This window comes from Macrobrachium nipponense, chromosome 18 (assembly GCF_015104395.2).
Source record: "Macrobrachium nipponense isolate FS-2020 chromosome 18, ASM1510439v2, whole genome shotgun sequence".
Lineage (NCBI taxonomy): Eukaryota > Metazoa > Arthropoda > Malacostraca > Decapoda > Palaemonidae > Macrobrachium > Macrobrachium nipponense.
Window position 1 is genome coordinate 78806350 of NC_087211.1, and position 24041 is coordinate 78830390.

Consider the following 24041-nt stretch of genomic DNA (forward strand, 5'->3'; position numbering starts at 1 on the left):
ATGATGCATTTTCTGAATATGGACGTTTACACAGACACTGCAGAACACTCAATCATAAATGAAGTTCTAACTGGGTACAACTACAGTTCCCGGTAACTGTTTCGCGTCAAGGAAGGCAGAAGTTTGGCGGACTGCAGCCCTGCACTCTGCAGGGTTCACAGATGTCCCCACTCCCCGCAGCCCGCATACAATATTGTACCAAAATTGTCTGAATTGTCGTTTTTGTAAAAATATTATCGCACAGTTATAATTACACCATATAGTTGTTTTCACCAATTATATTGTACTTGTATCACTAAAAGGTTGGGCGAACTTCATAATATATTTCCTATCTATTCATATAGTAACTGAATAAAAATAATGTAAAAAAAAAAGTTATATAAAACTAAAAATAAATTCTGTATGGTAACGAAAAGTCTGATATTCTGTATATAAAATAAAATAAGATCTAGGCCTACTGTGCTTTAGGCTAACGTCTAGTTAGATGTCTGGTAATGTAAAACTGGACAATGGCAGATTAAACTTCTAACAAACGAGCCTCCAAATTATTACCTATATTTAAAATATACATACGCACGTGTGATCGTACATCGTGAAATTTAAAATAATTATTGATACTAATTTATTTATAGGTCTGTAGTCCATAGAATATAACATAGTTTGTTGCACTTGAAACCTATTCTACTCATATTTAGCCTAGAGGTATACTTGATAAACTTGAGTTTGTACTAAAGTTTGTCTTGGTTTAGCAATAAATGCTAAGATACAGGTGCGTGGCACAATTACCACAACACACACACATATATATATATATATATATGTATATATATATATATATATATATATATATATATATATATATATATATATATATATATATATATATATATATATATATATATATATATATATATATATATATATGTTGTTGCTTGCCCTCACCTCTTGAATTTAATCTTCACTCGCATCAAGCCCATTTAGTTTTATTTACACATTTGCCAGTTTAATGAGCTTATGTATACATACACAGACTTGCACTACGAGAGGTGCAAGGTATGATGAACAAAGGATCACTGTGTATGTATTATTGCTTTCATTAAAATCTTAACTTTACAATATTTCACCGTAATTTCCGTGAGCATGAAAAATAACGTTGGGTTTTAACTTACTCTTAAAAAACTCACTATGAACAATGCATTGTACAATTTTCATGGAAAGTAATTACGCCCCATAAAATGAAACTGAAATTTTACTTTAAAGAAAAACTTTATTTTTGATTATCTACATTTAAGCATTGGTCGTCACGGTCGACTATCAGTAATTTATAAAATATAAAAAAAAAATATGTTCACGAATTTGGTAGTTATATGTAATAATGATCTTTCAACTGAAGTATACCAGTTGCCCACTACCTCACTGAACGACTACCGTGCTGGCGTGAAATGATGAATCGGTAATTACATCAATGATTAAAGAAAGACATTTGAGAGTCACAATTTTCAATCTGGCTTTCTGTCATGCTTGCTTGAACTACAGATACTTGATAACCAACCATGAGACTCCAATTCTGAATATAGTGTATGTAAAACAAATGCAATGGTCTGTGCATTTATGGGAGCGTTGTAATATTCCCAATTCTTTCTCAGACTAATGCCAACCTCTAGCAAATGCTGTATATTAGAAAGGCAATGAAGAGTTTGTTTGTATGGAGTTTTTATGTTGCATGGAAGCAATGAAGAGAGTGAACCCTATGGGTAACGAGAGAGCAAAATTTGCTAATTTTCAACCATGATTTAAACAAATATCTAAACCAAGTTCTCAAGCATAATGGCATCCAACAGTGACATTTTCAGTTATGTTCAACATCACTTAAAAAAACAGAGGATTAATGATACTGCTGAAACTTTCAATAGAATGTAAAAAGATTTATTTTCAATATGTCTATTACAAATACTTTTTCAGTGATTGACATGAGGATAGAAAAAGAAATTTCTTTCTAAATACACGGAAGTCACCAACTTAGGTGTGCTGTACCATACTACAATACTTGTACTACAAAAAATAATCTGACTGTGGTAATATTAAAGAGGCATTCTGGACAAGTATCTTTTGAGGAATTGTGGCACATGATAGCTTCACTAGCACATCCAATTACACACCACGAAAACTCATCTTAAATTCTTTTACTTTGCTGAGCTTCCATTCACAATTAGAAGGCCAAAGTGCAAATAGCAGTGATCTTGATTTTTACCCTTTCAATTTAGACATTAAATATGAAATGACAGAAATAAAATAAGTAAACGGTGTCCAACAGTCTATCCGAATAGGTAGGTACTAACAAGGACTCGAGCTGTCGAGTAGTGTAGTGTCCTGTTGTGACCAATCTTGTTCTCTGGTGATGCACTGTATACAAATTTGACAAAATAAAAATATTAAACTCTTTAGCCTGAATTCTTATAACAACATAAACTCGCAACAATGTTAATAGACAACATAAAGGTATAACAATCTCATTTACCCATTAAAAGTGCTAAGTACTGTAAAAAAAAATAAATGAATAAAAAAAAAAAAAAAAAAATCTTCTCTCCATCATCCCAAACCAAGACCCTAACACTAGCAAATCATTATCACTGCAATTTGGGTAAACATTAATTTCAATCTCTTTCTTAAATAATGCACATTACGTCTTGCCATTATCAGACTACTTAATTGCTTTGGTAGTTAAGATGATGAATGTCACCATTTAAAAGTTCTTGTTACTAAGAACTTACTAAATACACACTTAAACTGACTCTAAAATTCAGTTTTAGCTCTGCATTTTCATTGCAAAACACCTCTCAGTGAATTAATAAAATACTTGAATTTCCAAAATTTATATTTTAAAATCAATTACTCTAGAATTCCCTCTACATCACATTACAAGGAAATTTACAGGTACAAAAATGAGTTACCTCAAGAAATCAAATGCACTTATAAAACCCTGCCTAGTCCCTAGATGTTTGCTTCAATGGCAAAATACTAAATACTAACTGTAACTTGTGGCCTGATTTAACAATGAAACAATTTGAAATCCTACCATGGACTTGTACAATGTGGTCAACTATGTGTAATTACATATAAACGAGTCCACTGAAAAAGGGAGGAATACTATATTGAAGCAGAATTTCCTCTGGGTGGCTTTATAATTATCAAGTAATTTGTCTAGACACTCAGAAGTTACTAATACAAAGCTATTCTGAACAAACCTAACTTCAGTTATTGGTGTTTGCATAGCCAAGTTCCTTTCCCTGTAACAAGAACATCTTGCTGGTGCTGGTTCTCTCATGTTAATAGTCACATGCTATTACAATCTGGCCAACTTAATAAATGAAACAACTCATACAAATTGGAAAAAAATAGTTGTGAAAACTGAAACCGGAATAAAAAAAAAAAAAAAAAAAAAAAAAAAGTTTAAATAAAATTACAACACAGAAGTAAGTTTGAAATATATGAAGTGCATAACATCTTGATGGTATGATAATGCAAGCTTCCAGTCTCCATCTCAGCTGCCAATACCCACTACGTACTGTATAATTTCACAACCTCAAAGATAGCCTGACTCAGGCTTGCTCATTGACAGCAACTGTCAATGCCATGGAAGAGGCCAATGGTTTTTGTCTGTGTGTAATGCCCCACACTGTTCAAGTTATTGTTGGTTTTATTTCCTGGCAGTTATGCGCACACCCATGCCAAAGTGACTTCTTAAAGCTAAATAGTGTCATCTAGGCCGCGGCAGTATATTTTTTTACTTTTTTGAGACGTCCAGAATCTGGGAGGAGAGATGAGGGTTCTGGATAGCATAAAATAAAGATTTATGGCCAAAGTTCAAACTTCTTTAGATTTGTGATTTTTCTATTTTTCCTTTATATTTACAGTACATACTGGGGAGAATAGAAACTTCAACAAATTGTGTTGCATGTGTTTTGTGTGCATTTATATTTGTGTGCACATTTGAATATTAGTTGAAGGCTTTGGAACACTTAAATATCTATTACTTTACACATGTATACAGTAAATATTTCTTTACAGCTTGAATACCTTTACAGATATCAAGTCTCTTAACTTATAACTCATATCCCTGATTACATATACACTATTATTTACACATTCCATAATAAATAAGGATAGTTGGGATATTCACCCTTTGTCTAGAAAAAGATTTGGCTTGAAAACACTTGTTCCCCCCTCCCTTCACGGCCCTCATCCTCATCTCCCCTCAATCCCGTCTTACAAAGGAATTATTTTATTAACAAAATGTAAATCAGATCATCTGTACATCCTATAAATATAATTATCATTCAATTGTACAACTGGCTCAACTGAAGAGTCCATGATCTAGGTCCCAGCAACAAAACAATGGATTAGCCTTGTTGCAAAAATTTTGTAGCAACTTTGTGCTGTGGACAACATGCAGCTTTACAGATGGTGGCGAGTGGTTATGTCTTACAGTGGGGCAACGCTGGTCACCGGTATATGCTTTAATGCTGCAGTCTGCATTTAATACTACATTGTACTGACAGGCATTACTTGAGGCACATCAATGATTCATTTGGATCAGTTTGGTTGCTGCTGCTCACTATCACTTGTTACTATAAATCAGAAAGTTTACAAGATAAACTGTTCAAAGTTTACTTGATAAATGAGAAAATATTTTCAGCTCCACCATAAATATGGATTAGATTATCCAAGTTGTCCCCCTCCCACACTTCATCAGTTTCAGAGTTCTAGCGATTAATTGCTGCCATGCTTAGACCACACCACCAGCCCTGCTACAAACTTGTACTTAGAGGTGACATCCACTCCACTTGCACTAAGTTTTCATTAAGTCACAGCTCTCACAGTGGGGGAGACATGCAAAGGACGATCCCAATGTCTCCTCCAATAACACTTGCACTTTCTCTACCTCACCCCGTGCGAGTCACACTCTACATAGGGCCAAGAAGAGACTTGACACCACACGTTAGGAGCCGCCTCCACTTTCATCGAGTTCACACTTGTACTTATTGTAGGGTGCAAAGGGAGGTCGGGAGGGGTCATCCACACGCACGACTCTCGTATTATTAGGTCGTAAACCTTCAGTATGACCCAGAAACCAGTCTGTCGCAGAGCGCTGACTTGCCTCTGTAACATGTTTTGAGCACCAATCACTGTGCCACGAAGTAAGACCCATATGCATGCGTTTACTTACATGCTCGTGACTCTGTCAGGGAAAAGAAAAAAAAATAAGTGAGTTATAAAAAATAAGCGCAGATATATTTCACTCAAATAAATGAAATACGTATATCTGCATATAATCATCATTTTTGCAAAGGTCTTCTTACCAATGTTAAAATAAATGTGCAGTAAATCTGCCTATCTACAATAACCTGGGAACTTGAAAATAACCAAATTTTGAAGTACAGTAGAACCTCTTAAAACTGGCATTCTGTGGTCCGGGAACTCGCGTGGTTTGGCTCATTTTGAATAAGCTGCCACTACTCTGTTGAACAGCCACGAGGGTGGTGCAACATATTGTTTAGAACTTCCTGACAGCAAAAATTATGCCATATCTCTCTTGTTTTTATGAAAAATAACTTTTAGTAATGAAAATGTGTGAAGTCAAATACTATGTTTTCAATATCAAATTTTAATGAATACATGGATCTTTTTTGTAAAGATTCCACTTGAGAAGTCAAGTCAGAACTTTTAATCAAAACAAGACATTTGGCAACACAAATTCCTTACTCTACAGTGCTTGTAAGGCAGATTTACTGCACATTATTTCAACATTGGTAAGATGATATGGTTTTCATAATTTCTCATATATAGCTATGTATTTACCCATTTTATATGCCACATACATCAGATGATGATAAAGGAAAGACGCACAAGTATAAACCTTTATCTATGCTAGAAAATGTTTCTACTTGTTAGCAATGTTTTGTGTTAATTTTCTTCAATAGATGGCAGTGTGCTTTGTTTACATTTTGACAGCGATGCGTCAAAATGCACCAAGTGATAGCCAAAACTTTTTCTTTTATATTTGTAATTTCATTACTGTCTACAATCAAACTAAATAATGAAGAAACTAATAGCAGTTATGAAGATAGTAAATTTATAAGATGAAAGTCACTGGTAATATTTTGGAGGTTCTGAGAAAGTTAAGTACTAGTTGACTTCCAGTTAGGCTAACTCTGGAATGTACACTAATGGGAGCTAAATACCATGCACTATTTTAAAGAAAAGTATACAGTATGAAGTTATACAATGGTCAAGTGAAAATACATCTTCAATACACTATGAAGTTATAAATTGATAAAGTGGAAATACATGAAATAAAATGCTAAAAATCGGTGTCAGAACTTAGCCAAATCGTAGGCTAAGTCGGCAACTAGGCTATTTGTATGTGGAATTAGCATGCAATACTTTGTTTACAAAGGGGCTTTATTTTTTAGGGATGAATTTTATACTCCGTGATTTTCTGTGATCCAGCAGTGGCCTGATCCCAAGGTGCCGGGATTTACTAAGTTAGACAGTAGTTATTACTAAACCAAGGTAATGAAAATTTGTCACTAATGGACTGGAATTCATTAAAAACTTTGTAGCATAAAAAAATATTGGAAATTGGAAAATCTAATGATATCACAATTATAAATACTTCCAATGAAAACTATAAAACTTTGTATGCATCACAAATAAAAAAACCTGCACAAAAGTTCCTAAATGATTTTACAGGGCCACTCACAGCAAATATTTATAAGCTTAACTTTCAATGGATAAATAAGAACTGGTTAAAATTAACTTTTGGGTTAATGAATTATTAGCAAAAATCCAACACAATGACTTACTTGCTTTGCTCTTTTAAGAGCTTGCTTCTTGTACATATAAGAATCACTATTAACAACGAACACCATCTTATATGAAGACAAGTTAAATTTGCACTGCGTATTATCAAGAATCTCCATTTCTGGACACACTGGTGGTTTAATATCGTCTGTACAACTGCGCCTGTAGGATAAACAGGAAAAGTATTGGTAACATTTGCAATGAAATGTTAAAGGGGAATTGTATTTTTATAATTTACATCAATCAAACTTGGACATCTTTCTTTTTGACTTTTAAATATAAATCGTCACTCACACTAAACATTTTAATATTCAGGGTGGGAAAAAAAAACAAAAAAAAAAAAAAAAAAAAAAAAAAAAAAAAAAAAAAAACTAACACTGAGGTTTCCTACTCATGATTGCATACCTGCCACCCACTCCACAAAAAATAAAATTCATAAAACTGATAATTGAGCAGTCACATAGGGCAACTCTCATTGATACTAAAATACACTATGAAGTTCATATCACATGGCACAATTTGATGACAATACTTTAACCCTTACTGGACGGGTAAATATACCAATATGCAGATCCTCAGGCTGAGTAAACTTTGAGGTCGGCCAATTTACGAAAAAAAACACATACAAGGAAAGAGGACGATATGCAAATGTACATGGTGACAGAAAAAAATCCTAAAAAACTTCCCTACCTTCCACAAAAAGTTGAAAATGACCTCAACCCCTTGTAGGGCCTCTTCTACAAGATAATCATAAATTTTACCTACTTACATAGGTTTTTTCTAAAAAATAAATTTATCTTATTTTGTAAATTATAATTACTGCTCACACAATAGCAAAACACATAAGAAATAAAAGCAGTAACACATGCTTAGCATATTTGTTGAAAAATATCTATGTAAAATTATTTTACATGTTTTTTCTAATATTTCTTAGCAATTTCCTTTGTATAATTACATTTACAACTGACATACTATTGTAAAAGACAAGAACAAAAAACCAACAGCAATCCCTTAGTATATTTATGAGCTAATTTACAAAGACGTCATGTGAGAGAGAGACGAAGAACATTCCCCCTTCAAGTCACAGGCACTACTGAAGTCCTGAGATGCCCACACTCGTGATCTTAGTCAGCATAAAAGTTGCCATATGTGAATTTATGGGCTATAAAAGTACTGGCACCTCTATCCCACCCGATTCTTTCCAAATTGATGCCGCACAATATTCTTTAATTACAGGATCAATCCGTCCATTAAGGGTTAAGCAACAATGAAAAATCAATTTTAACCAATGCCCGAAAAAAGGCCACTTCCACATACACATGTAGTTGTGTATTTGTTACTTGCATTAAAAGTCTTTAACATATACTAAATGGTACATACCAATTGCATTTTCTCTGATCTATTCTTTTTGGGTGGGTACATATATATATCAACAATTCTTTTACATCATACCAATGGGTAACTTACTTATCCATCTCCTGATTAGTTTGCCATGCAGCTGTTAACTTTCTCCAAGAGCGAAGGTTGCGAGGTAGGAAAACTGGTTTTCGTGACAGCTGTGCTTGCATGGAAGGAGACATCTGAAAATATATGAAAAGACATCAAAATCACATAAACAATACTGTATTCTAAATTGACAAAATGAGCATACAGGCAGTCTCTGGTTATTGGTGGGGGTTCTGTTCCCCCAAGAGGTGTAACGATAAGCAGAAAGCACCATGAACCGAATCTTGACAACTTAGGGCACCATAAGCACCTTAATGGGACCACAAGGCATCAATAACCAGAACTCGGCCCGTTATGGTGCCATAGACAGCCGATTTTAAGGTACTAGACAAGCCCCACAAAACCGGATCGTTGATAACCGGGGACTGCCTGTATATAGATATTTAAAGCTAATGATAAATAAGTGTAAAGAAAATGTCAAGGAAGAGAAGGTAATCAAATTGGAGGTTTTCATCAAAAAAGGTAGTAATTCTTAACTTTACATGGAACTTTGCAAACACTATGATAAAATACTAACTTCAAAAGGAAAATGGTGTCACCATGACCATTTACCATTCGCACTGCATTTTTACAATAAATGTAAGTTTTGCCCAAAATGTTACCTAAACTTTTATGCCACCTCAGTATGGTCAATTGTTACCACAACTCCTCTATCTTCTATTAATACTGTTTTGAAATACTTATCAGTAGGTTTTCATTCTATGTATTCTAGTGTCAATAGTTTGTGTTTTCCCTGTAAATTAGTCCCTTGGTGAATGAGGTCCTTGAGCTTGTAACATACTTAAAGATTAGAACTTCCAGTTTTCATAGAATGTTCTCTGTCTTTTAGTATGATTTCTGAGAATTCAATCACTTCAATTCATTATTGTGCAAATTGCTCAATGTAGGAATAAAAATTTTCTGACTACACATGTGCAACATCTCTCCCATATTTTGGGAGTCATTATTAATGGGGCGAGACACTTATGACTGATCCAATTTTGAAACTTTTCCTTTCGTATATTTCTACCTCAACCTTCATTCATATCACACCTTTTTCTCATTTGTATAGGTTCAAAATCCCTTATCCAAACCTCTCGGGACAAGCTGTTTCGGTTTTGGGATGTTTCAGATAGTTTCAGATGATGGAACTGAAGGTTGCTCCTAAAACAATAACATTCCACAAAACTAATATAAGTACAGCATTAAGAGAACCGTAATTTGCTTATATATTCATCTATCATGTGATCCTTAACATTTTGTCCCAAAATATGATTCATCACATATATGTATAGCGAGAGATGCATTTTTGGTAGACTACTTGAGGATGAGCTTTGTGCAGGTTTCTTTTTCTGACCCAAGGCTACGCTGTTTCAGTAGATTCCTTGATAAGGAATAAGTACGTTAGCTTTTAACTAATTAATAGGCTTAGCAGCAAAAGTTCAGCAGTTTAAATGCAAATCATCATACATTCAATCAGGCTTACCAAACTTGTGTAAGAATTCATTAATATTTCTTGCAATGAACAACACTTGCTACTGCATGCAAAACACTGGAATAAACAACAGTAAGTACTGAATCGAGAAACAGCTGTTTGCTGATGTTAGATACTGCAACTAATGCATATTTAATAAGAACTGTTAAAACGGTCAACTCGTTCTGTAAATAGAAGTTTCAAGAACTGCCGCTAAATTTATATAGTAGGTTAGAGTTCTGGCTGAAGATATTATAGAGCAAACTGGAAAATGTTTTGCAGGCAAAAATAAAAAAACTTATGAAATGGGAAAATAAATATTTCATTAACTTAGTGTGTTTATAAATAAAGTAGTTGCATTTTTTAAACCCAGCATTAATACCAATTACCGTAACTACTGAGCATTTATTGACAGTTGCGTTTAAGTCGTTGAGTTGTTAAAATTTGCAGATTCTCAAAATTGGCACCCAAAAGTAAAAATAAAATACATCTTTACTCATCCTTAACACAATGGAGGTCTTATGAAAGACAACCACTAAAGTAATAACAGGTTATAGCTGCCACTGAATAAAACTAACAAAGGGCAAGCTGGAGAATGTTTTAGAATACGTGAAAGCAATGTCCAGGACAAGGAAAACCACACTTACTGCTTTTAGAAACAAGTGATCTGCAAAGTTTTGAACCCAACTTTGTTAATTTAAAGAAAAATCGTCTCCAAATTATGTTTCTTCTAGCAACTAATGGCTAATGGCAATGAAGATGTTAGAAGTGCTCAATCAGCTGAATTTTGAGAATGCAAATATCTGGTATACAATCACAGTGTTTATTGTAATTGGATGTAGCAAGCAAAACAACTTTTATTTGAAGCACTATTATTAGTAATATTTATATCAATATAGTTGCCCTGTTTGACTTTGGCAAATGATTGGTTTTCTCCAAATTATATTTCGGTTTTTAGAATAGGATGAGAAATCATAAACCTGTATTCCCAAAACTGAATATCCCGTAACCTTTAATCCTTAACCTTTTTAATCAGATGAAGAAGTGAACTAGCTTATTGTTCCAGAAGTCAAGTAGCACTGGAAGCGACAAGACATCCATACTCCTACCAATCTGAAGGATGGCCAAACTTCCCAAGCTATGTCCAACAGATGTGGAAACAAATCAGTGGAGAGGCATGTCAAGAGAAAAACATAAAAATTCAGTGCTGCCATTCTGAATTAGCAATGTGGTACAGCACAAGCCTAACAAGGATCTCATTCTTCCAAAGTACATGGGTTGGTGGGTGACTAATCATATTCCCACCATTTTTAAATCTTTGTGCCCACTTTAAAGCTGTATCATCACCACTCAGTAAATAAAATCATACTGACAGCACCAGCAATAATCACTCCCTTCAACTTGCAGCAGTTGTAACACTGATAACTCATGGATGTGATTAAAAATAAATCTTGCAAGTTACTAGAAGTCACAGCCAGAAAACACCCTCAATTAAATAATCCTGCAAAAGCATATAATTTTCATTTACACATTTCCTATCAAAGAATAACAATTTGGAAGTTCATAGCTAATCTTTAAAAGGAACAGAAGAGGAATATGCATCTAGTCTTCAAAAACCAACAATGGAGTTTTAGGTACCTTGTCTGGGAGGCAAATTTGTAGGATTTTTCCAGTTTGTTCCAGTGATAAATAATCCTTATTCAATTTGATGGGTATAGTATCTCGGTCTTTTTTTTCACATACCTTTTCTGGATCAGAATTAAAAAACTCTAACCCTGTTCCACAAGTTCTGATGATTCCGATCAACCCAAAATTTGATTCAAAATGGTACAGAATTTATAGAAGACAGTGGAATTAAACCTCATAGAACAAATGGGAGAGATTTGAATGAATTGTTGCTATGTTATAATCTAAGATCACAATGCAAAGGGTTACGGAATTATAACAAATTTTATAAAGCCTACAAAATAGGCCGCTTCAATGCTAAGACCAAATATAAATGCTAGGATCTGAATTTTGCCCATAATTCCATGATGCTGGTCAACTGCAGAAAACCACATGAATATTCAAAACATGGTAAACTAAAAGAGTAAGGAAATTTTCTCTATATAGATGATCTGAATAATTAATGATTTTCTCAATTTCCCAATTTTTCATAAAACATTTATTTGCAATTGAGAATAACTCCTAGAATATCAAGGTAGTTGCATGTGCTTTAAAAACCTATCAATGAAAAGATGTCTTTTAAGAAATTCAGTAACCACACAGATGATGGATGGGACTCCTGTAAAGGAGAATTACCTACATAATTAGCAAAGTTTCAAAGCCACACTACTTATTGCAACCTGTCTGTCAATATCAAAAAGCAAGTACAAATGTTCCCAAAACCCCCTTTTTAAGTCTGAAAACAAGGGCTTCAAGGTTAACATGGTTAAAATCATGAAGACAACCAACTATACACAACTCATCTCCAGAAACTACCGTATATTTCTGTGTATAGGACGACCTTTAGATAAGACTAGGTAAAAATCATGGCAAATTTTCATTAATTTATCTCATATCTGTAGTATAAGACAACTTCTAAATGACATGACTGAAATGTTTTTGGAGAAAAGTGATTATTTATTTGAGTTAAACAGTAAAACTGTATTATTTATAATAATAATGATGAATTAAACAAAGTTTTTTTTGCTTGCTGTATCCCATTATTACTATCACTATCATCATATTGATGCTGATTATGTACAATCAACATCTTCACTGCCATTAATTGTTAGCAGAGATATAATTCCGAGATACCTTTTCTCATAAAATAATGAAGTTTGGTTCAAAGCGTACATACTACTTCATTGTATAAGCATTAGGAGTAATTTCTCCAGTTCCAGACATCAGTTTTGCCTGGCCGTTATTTGTTTTATTCAGCCTCGGTTATAACCTGCAGCTTTAATTTATTAGTATTCTTTCTTGAGATTGCCACTGTATGAGGGATGAACAAAAATGTATTTCATTTCTACTTATGGAAGCTACCACTGAGAATTGACAGGGTTTAGCAACTTGACAATTTTAACAGTGTTTCTGATAAATGCTTGATAGTTACGGTAAATGACGTTGGCAATTCTTTTTAGTGGAGGATGGAGGAGTTTAATTAGTATTAAAGTCAGTCGATGAGAGAGAGAGAGAGAGAGAGAGAGAGAGAGAGAGAGAGAGAGAGAGAGAGAGAGAGAGAGAGAGAGAGAGAGAGAGAGAGAGAGAGAGAGACTATTACCTCAGAAAGTTGAATAATAGTTGTACTGAGAATAATGATTACTTTAATAGAACTTGTTATACTGCATCTAATCATGTGCGGCCATGGGTTACTGCTGGTATCGGTTACTGGCATTTCGGTTTTATGGCCCTAGTGAAATATATTCATAACTGGGTTTTACCCTCTGTTGGGTCTATACAGCACCGTTGTCTGGTTATCAGTGGCTTAGCCTAAGTGCCAAGGCCACCTCATAAAATACAAACATAACAAATATGCATCTTTTCTCTGGCTCTTTTAAAAAGTTTTCCTTTACTTCTCTGTATCAAATGGATTGTGGCCCCGAAGACTTTTGAATTTCGGTTACCGGAAGCCGCCAAGATTTACCTTAAGTTCATCAAATCTGACATGAAAAATTTGTAGAACTACTATGCAGACCATAGTATATTATTAGGCAAATGAAATTCCACATTTTCATTATAGTTATTACACATCAGGGCAAAATATCTGGCCTTGACAGTCTAAGGCATCAATAATCTGTCTAGGGCACTGTAAGGTGGATTGTGGCCCCAAAGACTTTTGATTTTCGGTTACGGTATGCCGCCAAAAATGGAGCCCGTCAGTAACCGGGGGCTGCCTGTATTAACGTATAACAATATATGAACAGAGTGATGATGCGCCATTACCATTCTGGTTTTGTTTACATTCTTAAAATAATCAGTCAATCGCGTTTTACCGACATCATCACCGTCTTAGTAGCAGAATGGAACTTAATTCAGATAAATTCCTTTCGTAAATTATCAAAACTGGGTCTAGAGTAATTCAAGATATATTCCTTTTGTAAATTATCAATGGTGGGTCTAACAAAGCCAATTCTATATCATGTTTTCCATACATTCGTCGCATAGAAAGGAAACCATTTTTTGTTTACTCATAAACAAACACTAATAATAACAATACAATAATGTACGATAATTATCATACGTAATTATCATTCATATGACTGAATTGTTCAAAACAGTTACAAACAGCTTTGCATGCTGCCTCACTTGATGTTCACTGCGATTTTGTTATAAAAGCATGGGGGAACATCAAAAGTAGAAAATTTAAAATCATTTAAAAAATGCCATGGATGTGCTACCTATGATGATTTGTATGACAAGTTGTCTCACCAGAACCATACTGGAATCCCTATGATGGTGGCATATGTGATGAATCTTGTGATATGTATGAGAAACTGTTAATGAAAAATGACTATTATGTTAACCTAATTGTTAATAACACTGTAATTACACTACCACTGAAATTTCTGAAAGGTTATTGAAACACAAAAGTTGCTGTGAGTGCATTCATAACTCAATGTTTAAATTTTCTCAGATGGAATCGCATAGATAAAAGTTGGTTTCATTGATAAAGAATTATTCTTTGGATAGCCTATTTGTTATGATGATATGCCAACAATATATAAGGTAAAATTACTGTTATTATCAGTTTATTTCATAATGTGAATTTCCATGTATGTTGGTGGTTATTGCATCAAGGCTAAGGCTGGCCTACCAAAATCATCTTAGAATTCAAGGACTGATTTTTAGAATTGTAGTCTAAGAAGACCCCCAATTTTTAGGGGCATATTTTAGGATTTAAAGGTCTCATACGCAAAATATACAGCAAAGTATTTCTGTGCAATAATGGAAATTAAAGAAGTGTGTCAGAACCACCTACCCCTTACTAAAGAAGACTACAAATCACAAATAAATGACTATTTTCAATGTAGGTATTCCCATGTTCAAAAACTTCGATGACAAGAACTGCAACTTATAGTAATCAGCAGGACCGAAGCAAAAATGTTTACAATTAGCTGAAGCAGCACCACTATAAATGTATGATTCACCACTGAGCATACAATTATCAACATTTACATTAAACTTAGTAATATCAAATGGCAGTACCTGAAATCCTGTGCATTTAGGTTGTTTAAATATATGTACATTGAACAATTTGCAGTTATTTCATGCATAAAATTATCAAAATGATTAAGAGAGATAAAGAGATATTAATGGGGTAAAAATTCTTAATGTAGAAGACTGAAATGTTCCTATGACCTACCATATTCCTGGTGATCAGCACAGAGAACCAAGTGTAGCCCCAGTATGTGGGAGGAAGCAATTCCCAAGCCTATTACTATTAGAGTCTTCAAGACATACACTTACGGAAAAATTTATTGACACACTATGCGTCATCAGATCACGAGAGGGTTAATAAGCTATCATTGATAATTTTCATCATTATTATATTATGTAGTAGTTTAATGAAATCACAGTCACATTTCCATTCCTACTGGGCTCATTAGAGGATTTTGTTATAAATGTAAACTAAAAATTGAACAATGGACAGCTATAGAACTTTGATAACAATGAGAAAACCACAAGAAATGGAAGAAAATATTTGGGTTTAACAGGTACACTGAATGAAAGTGTGAATGTTTTAGTTGTGTGTGCAAATTAGAGGAAGACACCTGAAATCGCCAATGTGAAAACTGAAATTCAGTACTATATTTTTACTAAAGTATCTTACCTGAGGTGCAACAGAAGAAACGTATTTCTCAACATATTCACTCCATCTTTCTACTTCTGCAACTGCAGGTGGAATGGCTGGATGATTCGAAGCTGTTGTACTATGGCCCATACCAGTTCCTGAATTTTCTTCTTCTTCAATCTCAGTGTCTATCAACTCGATGGTCATTCTACAATTTTTCTTGTACTGCAAATAAAATAATATTTCCTATTAAAAACCATCCATATTCGAGTGAAAAATAAATTTTCATAAAACACATAAAATCACAAATAAAGGGTGTATGAAATTCTAATCAAGAAATAGTGTAACGCATATAACTAACCGTATATATTTTGAAGCAATTTTCATCCTGTAATTGTCTTTCCAGTCTTTTCTGATATGACTGCTCTAAATTCAGTCTTCTATGTGCTGACGCAACAGGACCGCCTGCAGCCCCTCTTTTCGCTTCCATTAAGTAAGCAGCAGTGCACTGCAAAGGTGGATCATCACAGACCAAATGCTGAAGTTGTCTAACTGCACCCGTAACAACCTGGAATAAAACACATTGCTTATGTCAAATTTCCAACATACATGCTTCTGTGCCAGAAGTGACCTCAAGTTTTCAACTACCATTTTATGAGACAATAAGGATCAGAGGGTGAAGTGTCTGAACAACCAATTTCTCACCTTATCAAGTGTAAAACCAGTGAAGGCATGAATTCCAAACATTTCACGAAGTGTATCTTCATAAGCCGTTGGCTCTAGATTGCCATCCAAGACATTTTTTATCATGTCTAGCAATGCAGGGTAATAATCTTCAACAGCCAATTCATCTGCAACAAATAACAATACACATTAAAACCAAACACTTCTTTCCATTACACAGCTCATATTTTTATAAGGAAAACCAAACAAATTCTTGATGTGTGGCTGACAAGAAAAATAGTACTCTCTTGGAAAAACATAAAACAGGATTTCTCAAAACTAAAATGACTAGTTAAGTTAAAACCTTGACTGTGCTGGGATCTATAAGGCCATTCAGTACTGAAAGGGAAATTGCCAGTAAATAGTTTTAACGGGTAAGAAGGGAAAACCTCAGTTGCACTGTGCAACAATTGTTAGAAGGTGGAGTCAGATGGAGGAAAGGGAATATAAACAGAGGTACAGTAATTGAAATGAATGGGTTTAAAGTAGGGGCCAAAGGGATGCTGCAAAGAACCTAAGTAATGCTTACTGTGCACTGAATGAGGTGCAGTCTGCACTAACCCCCTATGCAGAGTACAATTATGGCAGAAGTTGCAAATTGCATTATAAACAAAATGTAAACATTTTTCCTCCATACTACACATGGTCTGTATATGCAATAATTGTAAACTCAGAAAATTAAGACCTTACAATATCAAAACCTTAAAATTTTAAAAAGCAAAGCCATACCAGTTACTTTTGGGCATGTATTATCTTTCCTTAGCCAACATAGAAATTTCATCAACTAATAAATTAATATCAATTCAGTGGTGCAACTCACTTTTAGGCTTAAGTCTCAGTGCAACAGCAGTTGCTTCTTTTCGTTCTTTTTTATCTTTCGCTTCTTCAGCTGCTATTCTGACAGCATGTTCATACATTGTTGTTAGACGGCAGCATAAAATCTGATGTAGCCGAAGGAATAGGTACCAATTGTTGTTGCACATAAATAATCTATATTCATCATCCTGTAACATAAAAAGCACTAAATTAGACAGAACACCTTTGTTATACATATAAAAACACCAACTAAAAATTAAAGAATTTGAATGAAACACACACAAGCACATTTTACTGTCACCCATTAGAGGAATTGCATGAAAAATGTGATCACACTTTAATTGATATGGAATATTACAATATATACACTTAAGAGCTAGAAACAAGGAATATATTTTTGAATAAACTTGTTAGCTAATCAAATGAGTAAGAATTACCAAAAAGAAAAGAGCTGCTATTAAAGGGGATACAATCAGGCTTAACTTCAACCATGTTCCACAGTATCCTTACCGACTCTAGGTTTCCATTACCAATAATGCCAGGTTCAAGTTTAATATCTTTTTCATCTTCCGTTTTTATGCTAATTTTCTCATCTTCTGTGGCATCACCATTAAGTGTCCTTCCTTTATTACCCACATTGTTGTTGTTGAAGTTTTCAGGGATTTCCTTTTTTATATCAATGTCTTTCTCTACATCATTCCCTCTTCTAGTTTTTCTCTTATTGTTCGTAGTTGGACAAGGATTGACAGGAGCTTGCTTACACTCACGGCCTTTTACATCACGACGAGTAGTTTCAAATTTCTCTTCACTTTTGTTATCTTCCTCATCTGGAGTATATAATAAAAGAAAAATACAGAATATCATAATCATCTAAGCAATTCTCAAAGGAAATGATAATTTTTATAACACAAATTAATATCTTCAGTACAAACCAAATCACAGTGACCATTTCATTTGTGTCACAATGCTCCAGGAGAAAAATGATCCAAAGGTGACAATAGCAGTAAAACATACAGTGACATCAACGGGTTTGGGCTGTCACCCAAGTTCGTTTCTTGTTAACTTTATGACAGTCAGGATGAGGGACAGGGGATGGAGATGTTTTGTGTATGCAATGGGTTATGCTATAAGAACTAATCTTATATAGAAATTTCAAATTTTTTTTTATCCGTAGACTATTATACAGCATGAATCACAATTTGGGGGCTAAGGATTGGAGTCAGGTTCCCTGCCTAAACAAGGAACAATCTAACTGAACTTAACCCATCACTCCGTGTGAACATTGTAGCAGGTGACGTATTATTATTATTATTAGCAATATATATGGCAACTTTTAGACTGGCTAAAATCCACTGGGCAGCTCATGAGTGTTTGAATCTTGATTTCAAGGGAGGATTGTAGTGCCTGTATCACAAGACGTCTTTTGGTAAATTTGCTCATAAATATACCAAGAGGTTGCTGTTGGTTTTAGTTTTTATCTTTCTTGATATTATGTCAGTTATAAACGTAATTTTGCAAAGAAAAGTGCAAAGAAACATTAGAAAAAACATGTACAAACCAAAAAAGTTATTATATCATCATTCTTGGTAAATTTACGTAAATATTTTACAACAAATATGGTCAGAATTTGATACTAATTTTATTTCTTATATGGTTTGGTATTTTGTGAGCTATAATGATTACTTCACTAAATAAAATCAAATTTATCTATTAGAAACATCAAGTAAAACTTCATAAAATTTACGATTGTCTTGTAAAAGAGGCCCAAGCCAGGTTGTAAATAGTCCTTTTCAATTTCTTGTAGAAGGTAGGAAAATTTTTAGAATTTTTTTTCTTCCACCATGTGCACTTGTAATCTTCCTCTTCCCAATGAGGTGTTATTTTTTCTTAAATTTGATGATCACGAAGTTTTGCCTGCCTGGGGTGCTGCATATTGATTTATTACCTCGTCCATAAGTGTTAATACGAGACTAGCTGCAACTATAGTTATATTTAGGATCATCATGCATTAAGTCTGCCAGAACAAATATAGAAAATTATAATGGTACTGAATCCCTAGAATTAACAGCACACATAATACTACATGGTGGCGGGCATAGTCTGGGGAAAACCTGAATACAAAAGATAATCAGAACAGTTAAAAATGCAAGTCAGCTGCTGAAGACCAACATGGGAAAAACTCAAAATACAATTTCATGAGATAACGTAAGCAAGACTTCCACTTGAAATGCTTTTGTGAAATCCTCAACAACCAAGCAGCACAGACTTTGATTCACTACATGTGACTGCCATCACACCACTTTCACATTAATGTAATTTATGTGGTAACTGAAGGCTATCAGAACTGGAAAGTCTGGCACCAACCTCAAATTGCCAAGTTCTAAACTGACGAGTCTTGTGCTGCTTTGAAAATCAGAAGATGAACTATTTGGCTGAACTGCTGCTAACCATACCATTAACAGTAATCATAGAAAACCTTGGACTGGCTGTAAGAGGGTCCCAACAACTAAATTGGAAAATTAAACTAGGTCAAACCTTTGTCAACAGCACTTGGTAAATATTTTCAGAGTGGACTTTCAGGCTGCTGGCTGGCAAATATGGGCGAAAAACGCAAAATCATGAAAAAATTCATCGAGCTTCAAATGGCAACAGAGAATGCGTTTACGAAATATTTCATCGAAATTCCTCTTACTTTCATTGTTACAGGGTAATTAGTAAAAGACAACAAGCCAAAAACATTGATACATACAAGAAAATGCAGTACACCAGGGCCTTGATAATTGCGGGGGATAGGGCCCAGAACCCCCCGTGATAAGTAAATACCCGTGTTATCCTGGTACACCCCCCTCCAAAAACTGCTAAAAACTGCCTACTTTAATAGGTAACCCACCCAAGACCACTATTCCAATGTTTATAACTGCCTACTTTAGTTCAAACACCAAACATGTCTTCAACTATCACCTTAAACTAAATTCAAGATAGTTTCAAAGTTATTTTACAACATTAGCCTTAAAATATATGTAGTATATGTGCTACTGTACATATGTAGCCTACTAGCCTATGGATTACAGCTAGAAGCCTACAGATGCATGCTCATGTGGGCCTCTTTTCTTCACAACAAGTTAATATATTACACGTAATAACCTTCATCCAACGTTTAGGCTTCTTTCCCGTAAAAGTAAAAGAATCGGGGCTTTTGGATGCCACATAATTAACTCATTTATCTGGGTAGAATTTAAAGAACGCAGCAAACACAACTTCAATAACATAAAACGTGGGCAGGCCAGTGTTGCCAAATGGGAATGGCAAGTTCTTGCTAGATTTTGCTCCAAAATTCACATCACACACAACAATGCCACCCAGCCAATTTCAACCGATTGCTCTCTTTTTTTTTTTTTTTTTTTTTATTCAAACATGTTTCTAACATACACAATGTACTTGTACATTACGTTACATGATTCCTAATAATTTCGAAACCTATTCTGTTCAATTCCTGAAAATGGTTTTGCAAGATTGTTATATCAAACATAGTAGAATAAAAGCAATATTAAACTTGACCTACAAAGTTTTGATGTCAAAATATGCATGCTAGATGTATTTGAAAACAAATGCAAGTTTTCCTGCCAGATGCTGGATTGAAAATTTTCTTGCTAATTACCTCAAGAAAATGAAAGCTAGCATTAAAAATGCAAAATTGGTAACACTGGACTCAACAGATCCATATTAGTAGTACAAATGATAGTTATTGTATCATTAAAAATATCAAAATAAACATAGTCGTAAAGCCGATTCTATTCATGTAACCTAAAAGGAAAACTTTAATTTAGTTTGTTTCATCATGCTACAAACCCCTGACAATGTAGAGAACAAATGATCATTATACCAGAATAATAATGATAGTGTGTATTGAAAATGAATGTTACGTATATTCCCAAACATCATTACTACCATGACTAGTACCATTACAATTTCGTAAGATAATCTTGCTGTGAACGCTACCATAATTTGATTTTCATATAATTACATACATTTTGTCAGCTGGCTGGCTTCGCATAGATAAAAGTTGATTTCACCGATATGAAATTATTCCACGAATAGCCTTTTTATTATGAAGATATAACTATAATACAGAAGGTAAAAATTGGTTTTGTGTATATCGTTTACGCTTCGTCGCAGAGAGAGAGAGAGAGAGAGAGAGAGAGGAATGAGTAAAAATGTATTTTCATAACCAAACCTTGACATGTAAAACTGTGGGTTGTAATGAATACCATACGCACTCCCGCATATCTTACCAGAGTATCCTGGATTCCTCACTTTCTCAGTCTCTCTCTCTCTCTCTCTCTCTCTCTCTCTCTCTCTCACACACACACACACACATGTGAGAGGCCACCCTCACTGAGAACCCTCTCCTATTCAACAGCCGCGAGGAGAGAGGGCTGGAATGTTACCGTGGAACCTCTCAAAGTGGGGTTGCCTTAACAGGTCTGGCCTGGGGGGCAGTTCCCAAGGCGGTTGAGAGGCCAACTATAGAACCACTCCCTGTCCGGCCACCATTGGGCCACCATGTCAGGGCCGCACCTTTTGCCTTCCTCAGATGGTTGAGGACCTGCCTGAGGACCCCGAAGGGAGGGAACAAGTACATGTCCAGGCCGTCCCATGGGTGTTGGAACGCATCCTCCCAAAACGCGGTTGGGTCTGGCACCGGGGAGCAGTACACTGGCAGTTTGGCATTTAGCCTTGTTGCAAACAGGTCCAGGGATGGGGACCCCCACTTCCCTATTAGCTCTCTTGCTACCTCGGGGTGTAGGTTTGAATTTTGGCCTAGCCTAACTCCTTTCTTTCTCTATAAAAATGAATAATCTACCCACCTGTACGCTTTCTCCAACTCCAGTACACTCCAGAAATCACCTTAAAACACCAGCACCACAAGACTTAGACCCAAAAAAACAACTCCTACCAGACAGAGAGCTCTCCCCTACCAACCACACACCAACCAAAACACGTGCTTTCTACTGCCCCGTGTTATTGTTTACATCCTGCCGACGCCGCCGCCATCTTGTCTATGACGTCACAGCCTATGACGTCACAACACAACTTAAATACATCAACAGACACCTTCTAGAATCTACCACATGTTGTCTATATATAGGACACCCACCATATTTCAACAATGCATAAAATACCCATAACAATTATACAATATAATAATCACACTTATCTATATCCCATAACATTATACAATATATAATCACACTTATCTCTTTCTCCCTCCCCTCCGACTGTTTCCTAACCTAGTATTCCCCTCTTAATTTCCTTCGTCCTCCAACTCTTTACCCTCTACATAATTTCTAATACATTCCCCTGAAACTCCTGCTTTAGTTAATACATCAGCCACTTGCTCCTTTCCTTTTATCCATCTCACCTCCTTTATTTCCCCGGATTCAATGGTTTCCCTTATTGCAGCAATATCTATTTTTAATCTCTTGCTACTTACACCAGTGCTCGATTTGATGGCGGTCATTAGTGTTTTACTATCAGTGTTAACCAAGGCTTCTAAATTTCTCCCTCCTACTACCTCTTCCCACAAATGCTTGAAATATATCAATCCTTCTACAGCTTCCCCAACACTCAGGGCTTCAGCCTCAATGGTGGATTTTGCCACTCTCCTGGATTTCCTAGACTTCCACCATATGGGACTTCTCCTCTTCCCATCTGTCAAAGAAATAATATAACCCAGTTGAGTATGGCCATCTTCTATGTTTCCAAATGAAGCGTCTGCATAGGCTTCCCAATAACCCTTTCTTCTTCCATCTCACTTATTGTAACTTCGCCCATCATGCTCTTAGTTTTTCTCACAATTTTAATAAGTTTCTTCATATCCTGAGTTGTTCCTTCTTTAAATGCTTTACTTAATTCGCTAATATCATAAGATATTTCTGGCATCGTGTGTAGTGATACCCAATTCAGCTGTCCTACCACTGATCTGTACTCTGTTAACTCTTTTTGTTCTAGCACTCTATTACCCGTATATCGTTCTAAGCCTCTGTTCTCTTATGGAATTTATATACTGCCACTGATTAAGGGAAAATCTATTCTCCTTCTGCTCTATTACTACTCCTATATACTTGAACCTTTTACTCTCTTGTTCTCCTACTTGCAATTTCCCTTTCAATCTCCCAATCGTTTCCTTTAAGAATCCTTCAGTTCCTCCGTAGCAAAAATCATCTACGTGTGTACACAAAATGCCTTCCAATTTATTGTTCTTTTTCCAAAAGAATATATTAGGTTCTAGTCTACTTCTCTCACCTTGAAGCTCCTTCACTACTTTCACCACTTTACAATACCATGCTTTTGCTGCATCCTTGAGCCCATAGACTGTTTTCTTCAACTTCCATAATCCCCTCCAACCATCTTCCCTTGGTGGCTTCAAGTACACTTCTCTTTGTATCTCGTCACCTTGTAAATATGCAGTTTTGACATCCAATGTATAACAATTCCAATTTTTCACCTTTATTATGGTTAGACAGAATTTTAAAATTTCAGCATTGCATGTGGGAGCATCCTTTTCCCACTCAGCCATTTCTTCTTCAAACCCTCTAGCTACCAATCTTGCTTTACATATCCTTTCCCCCCCTTTTATCTTTTCAGTTACTATCCCATCTTGTAGATATAGCTTTTTGTCTCCAACATCATTTACCTCCTCATATACCTGGTTATCTCTCCAACTTAGAAGTTCTTTTTCTTTAGCTTCCATTATGCTTCTATTTTCAAATCCCGCCCAGCAACACCCCCTCCTCTTCATCTTCAATTTTTTCTACCTGACTATAATCCCTCAAGTTAACCCACCCTTTGTCACCTGACTGTGAGTCTCGTATATTGTACGAATCAGCCCATGCTTGGCTT

The 24041-nt window shown here is 35.1% G+C and overlaps 1 protein-coding gene across 6 annotated transcripts in view; it reads right to left on the minus strand.

Annotated features, from left to right (window-relative positions):
* Positions 1-2862: 2862 nt before the first annotated feature.
* Positions 2863-24041, minus strand: part of LOC135197233 (paired amphipathic helix protein Sin3a-like) — a 107353-nt gene continuing 86174 nt past the window's right edge. For all 6 annotated transcript variants that reach the window (XM_064224323.1, XM_064224322.1, XM_064224321.1 and 3 more), the window contains 8 exons: positions 17649-17965; positions 17143-17326; positions 16305-16450; positions 15961-16167; positions 15639-15824; positions 8332-8444; positions 6867-7026; positions 2863-5239 (listed from right to left, as the gene is read on the minus strand). In XM_064224323.1, coding sequence (XP_064080393.1) covers positions 5000-5239; positions 6867-7026; positions 8332-8444; positions 15639-15824; positions 15961-16167; positions 16305-16450; positions 17143-17326; positions 17649-17965 — 1553 coding nt within the window. In that variant the 3' untranslated portion in view covers positions 2863-4999. The remainder of the gene's footprint in view (positions 5240-6866; positions 7027-8331; positions 8445-15638; positions 15825-15960; positions 16168-16304; positions 16451-17142; positions 17327-17648; positions 17966-24041) is intronic.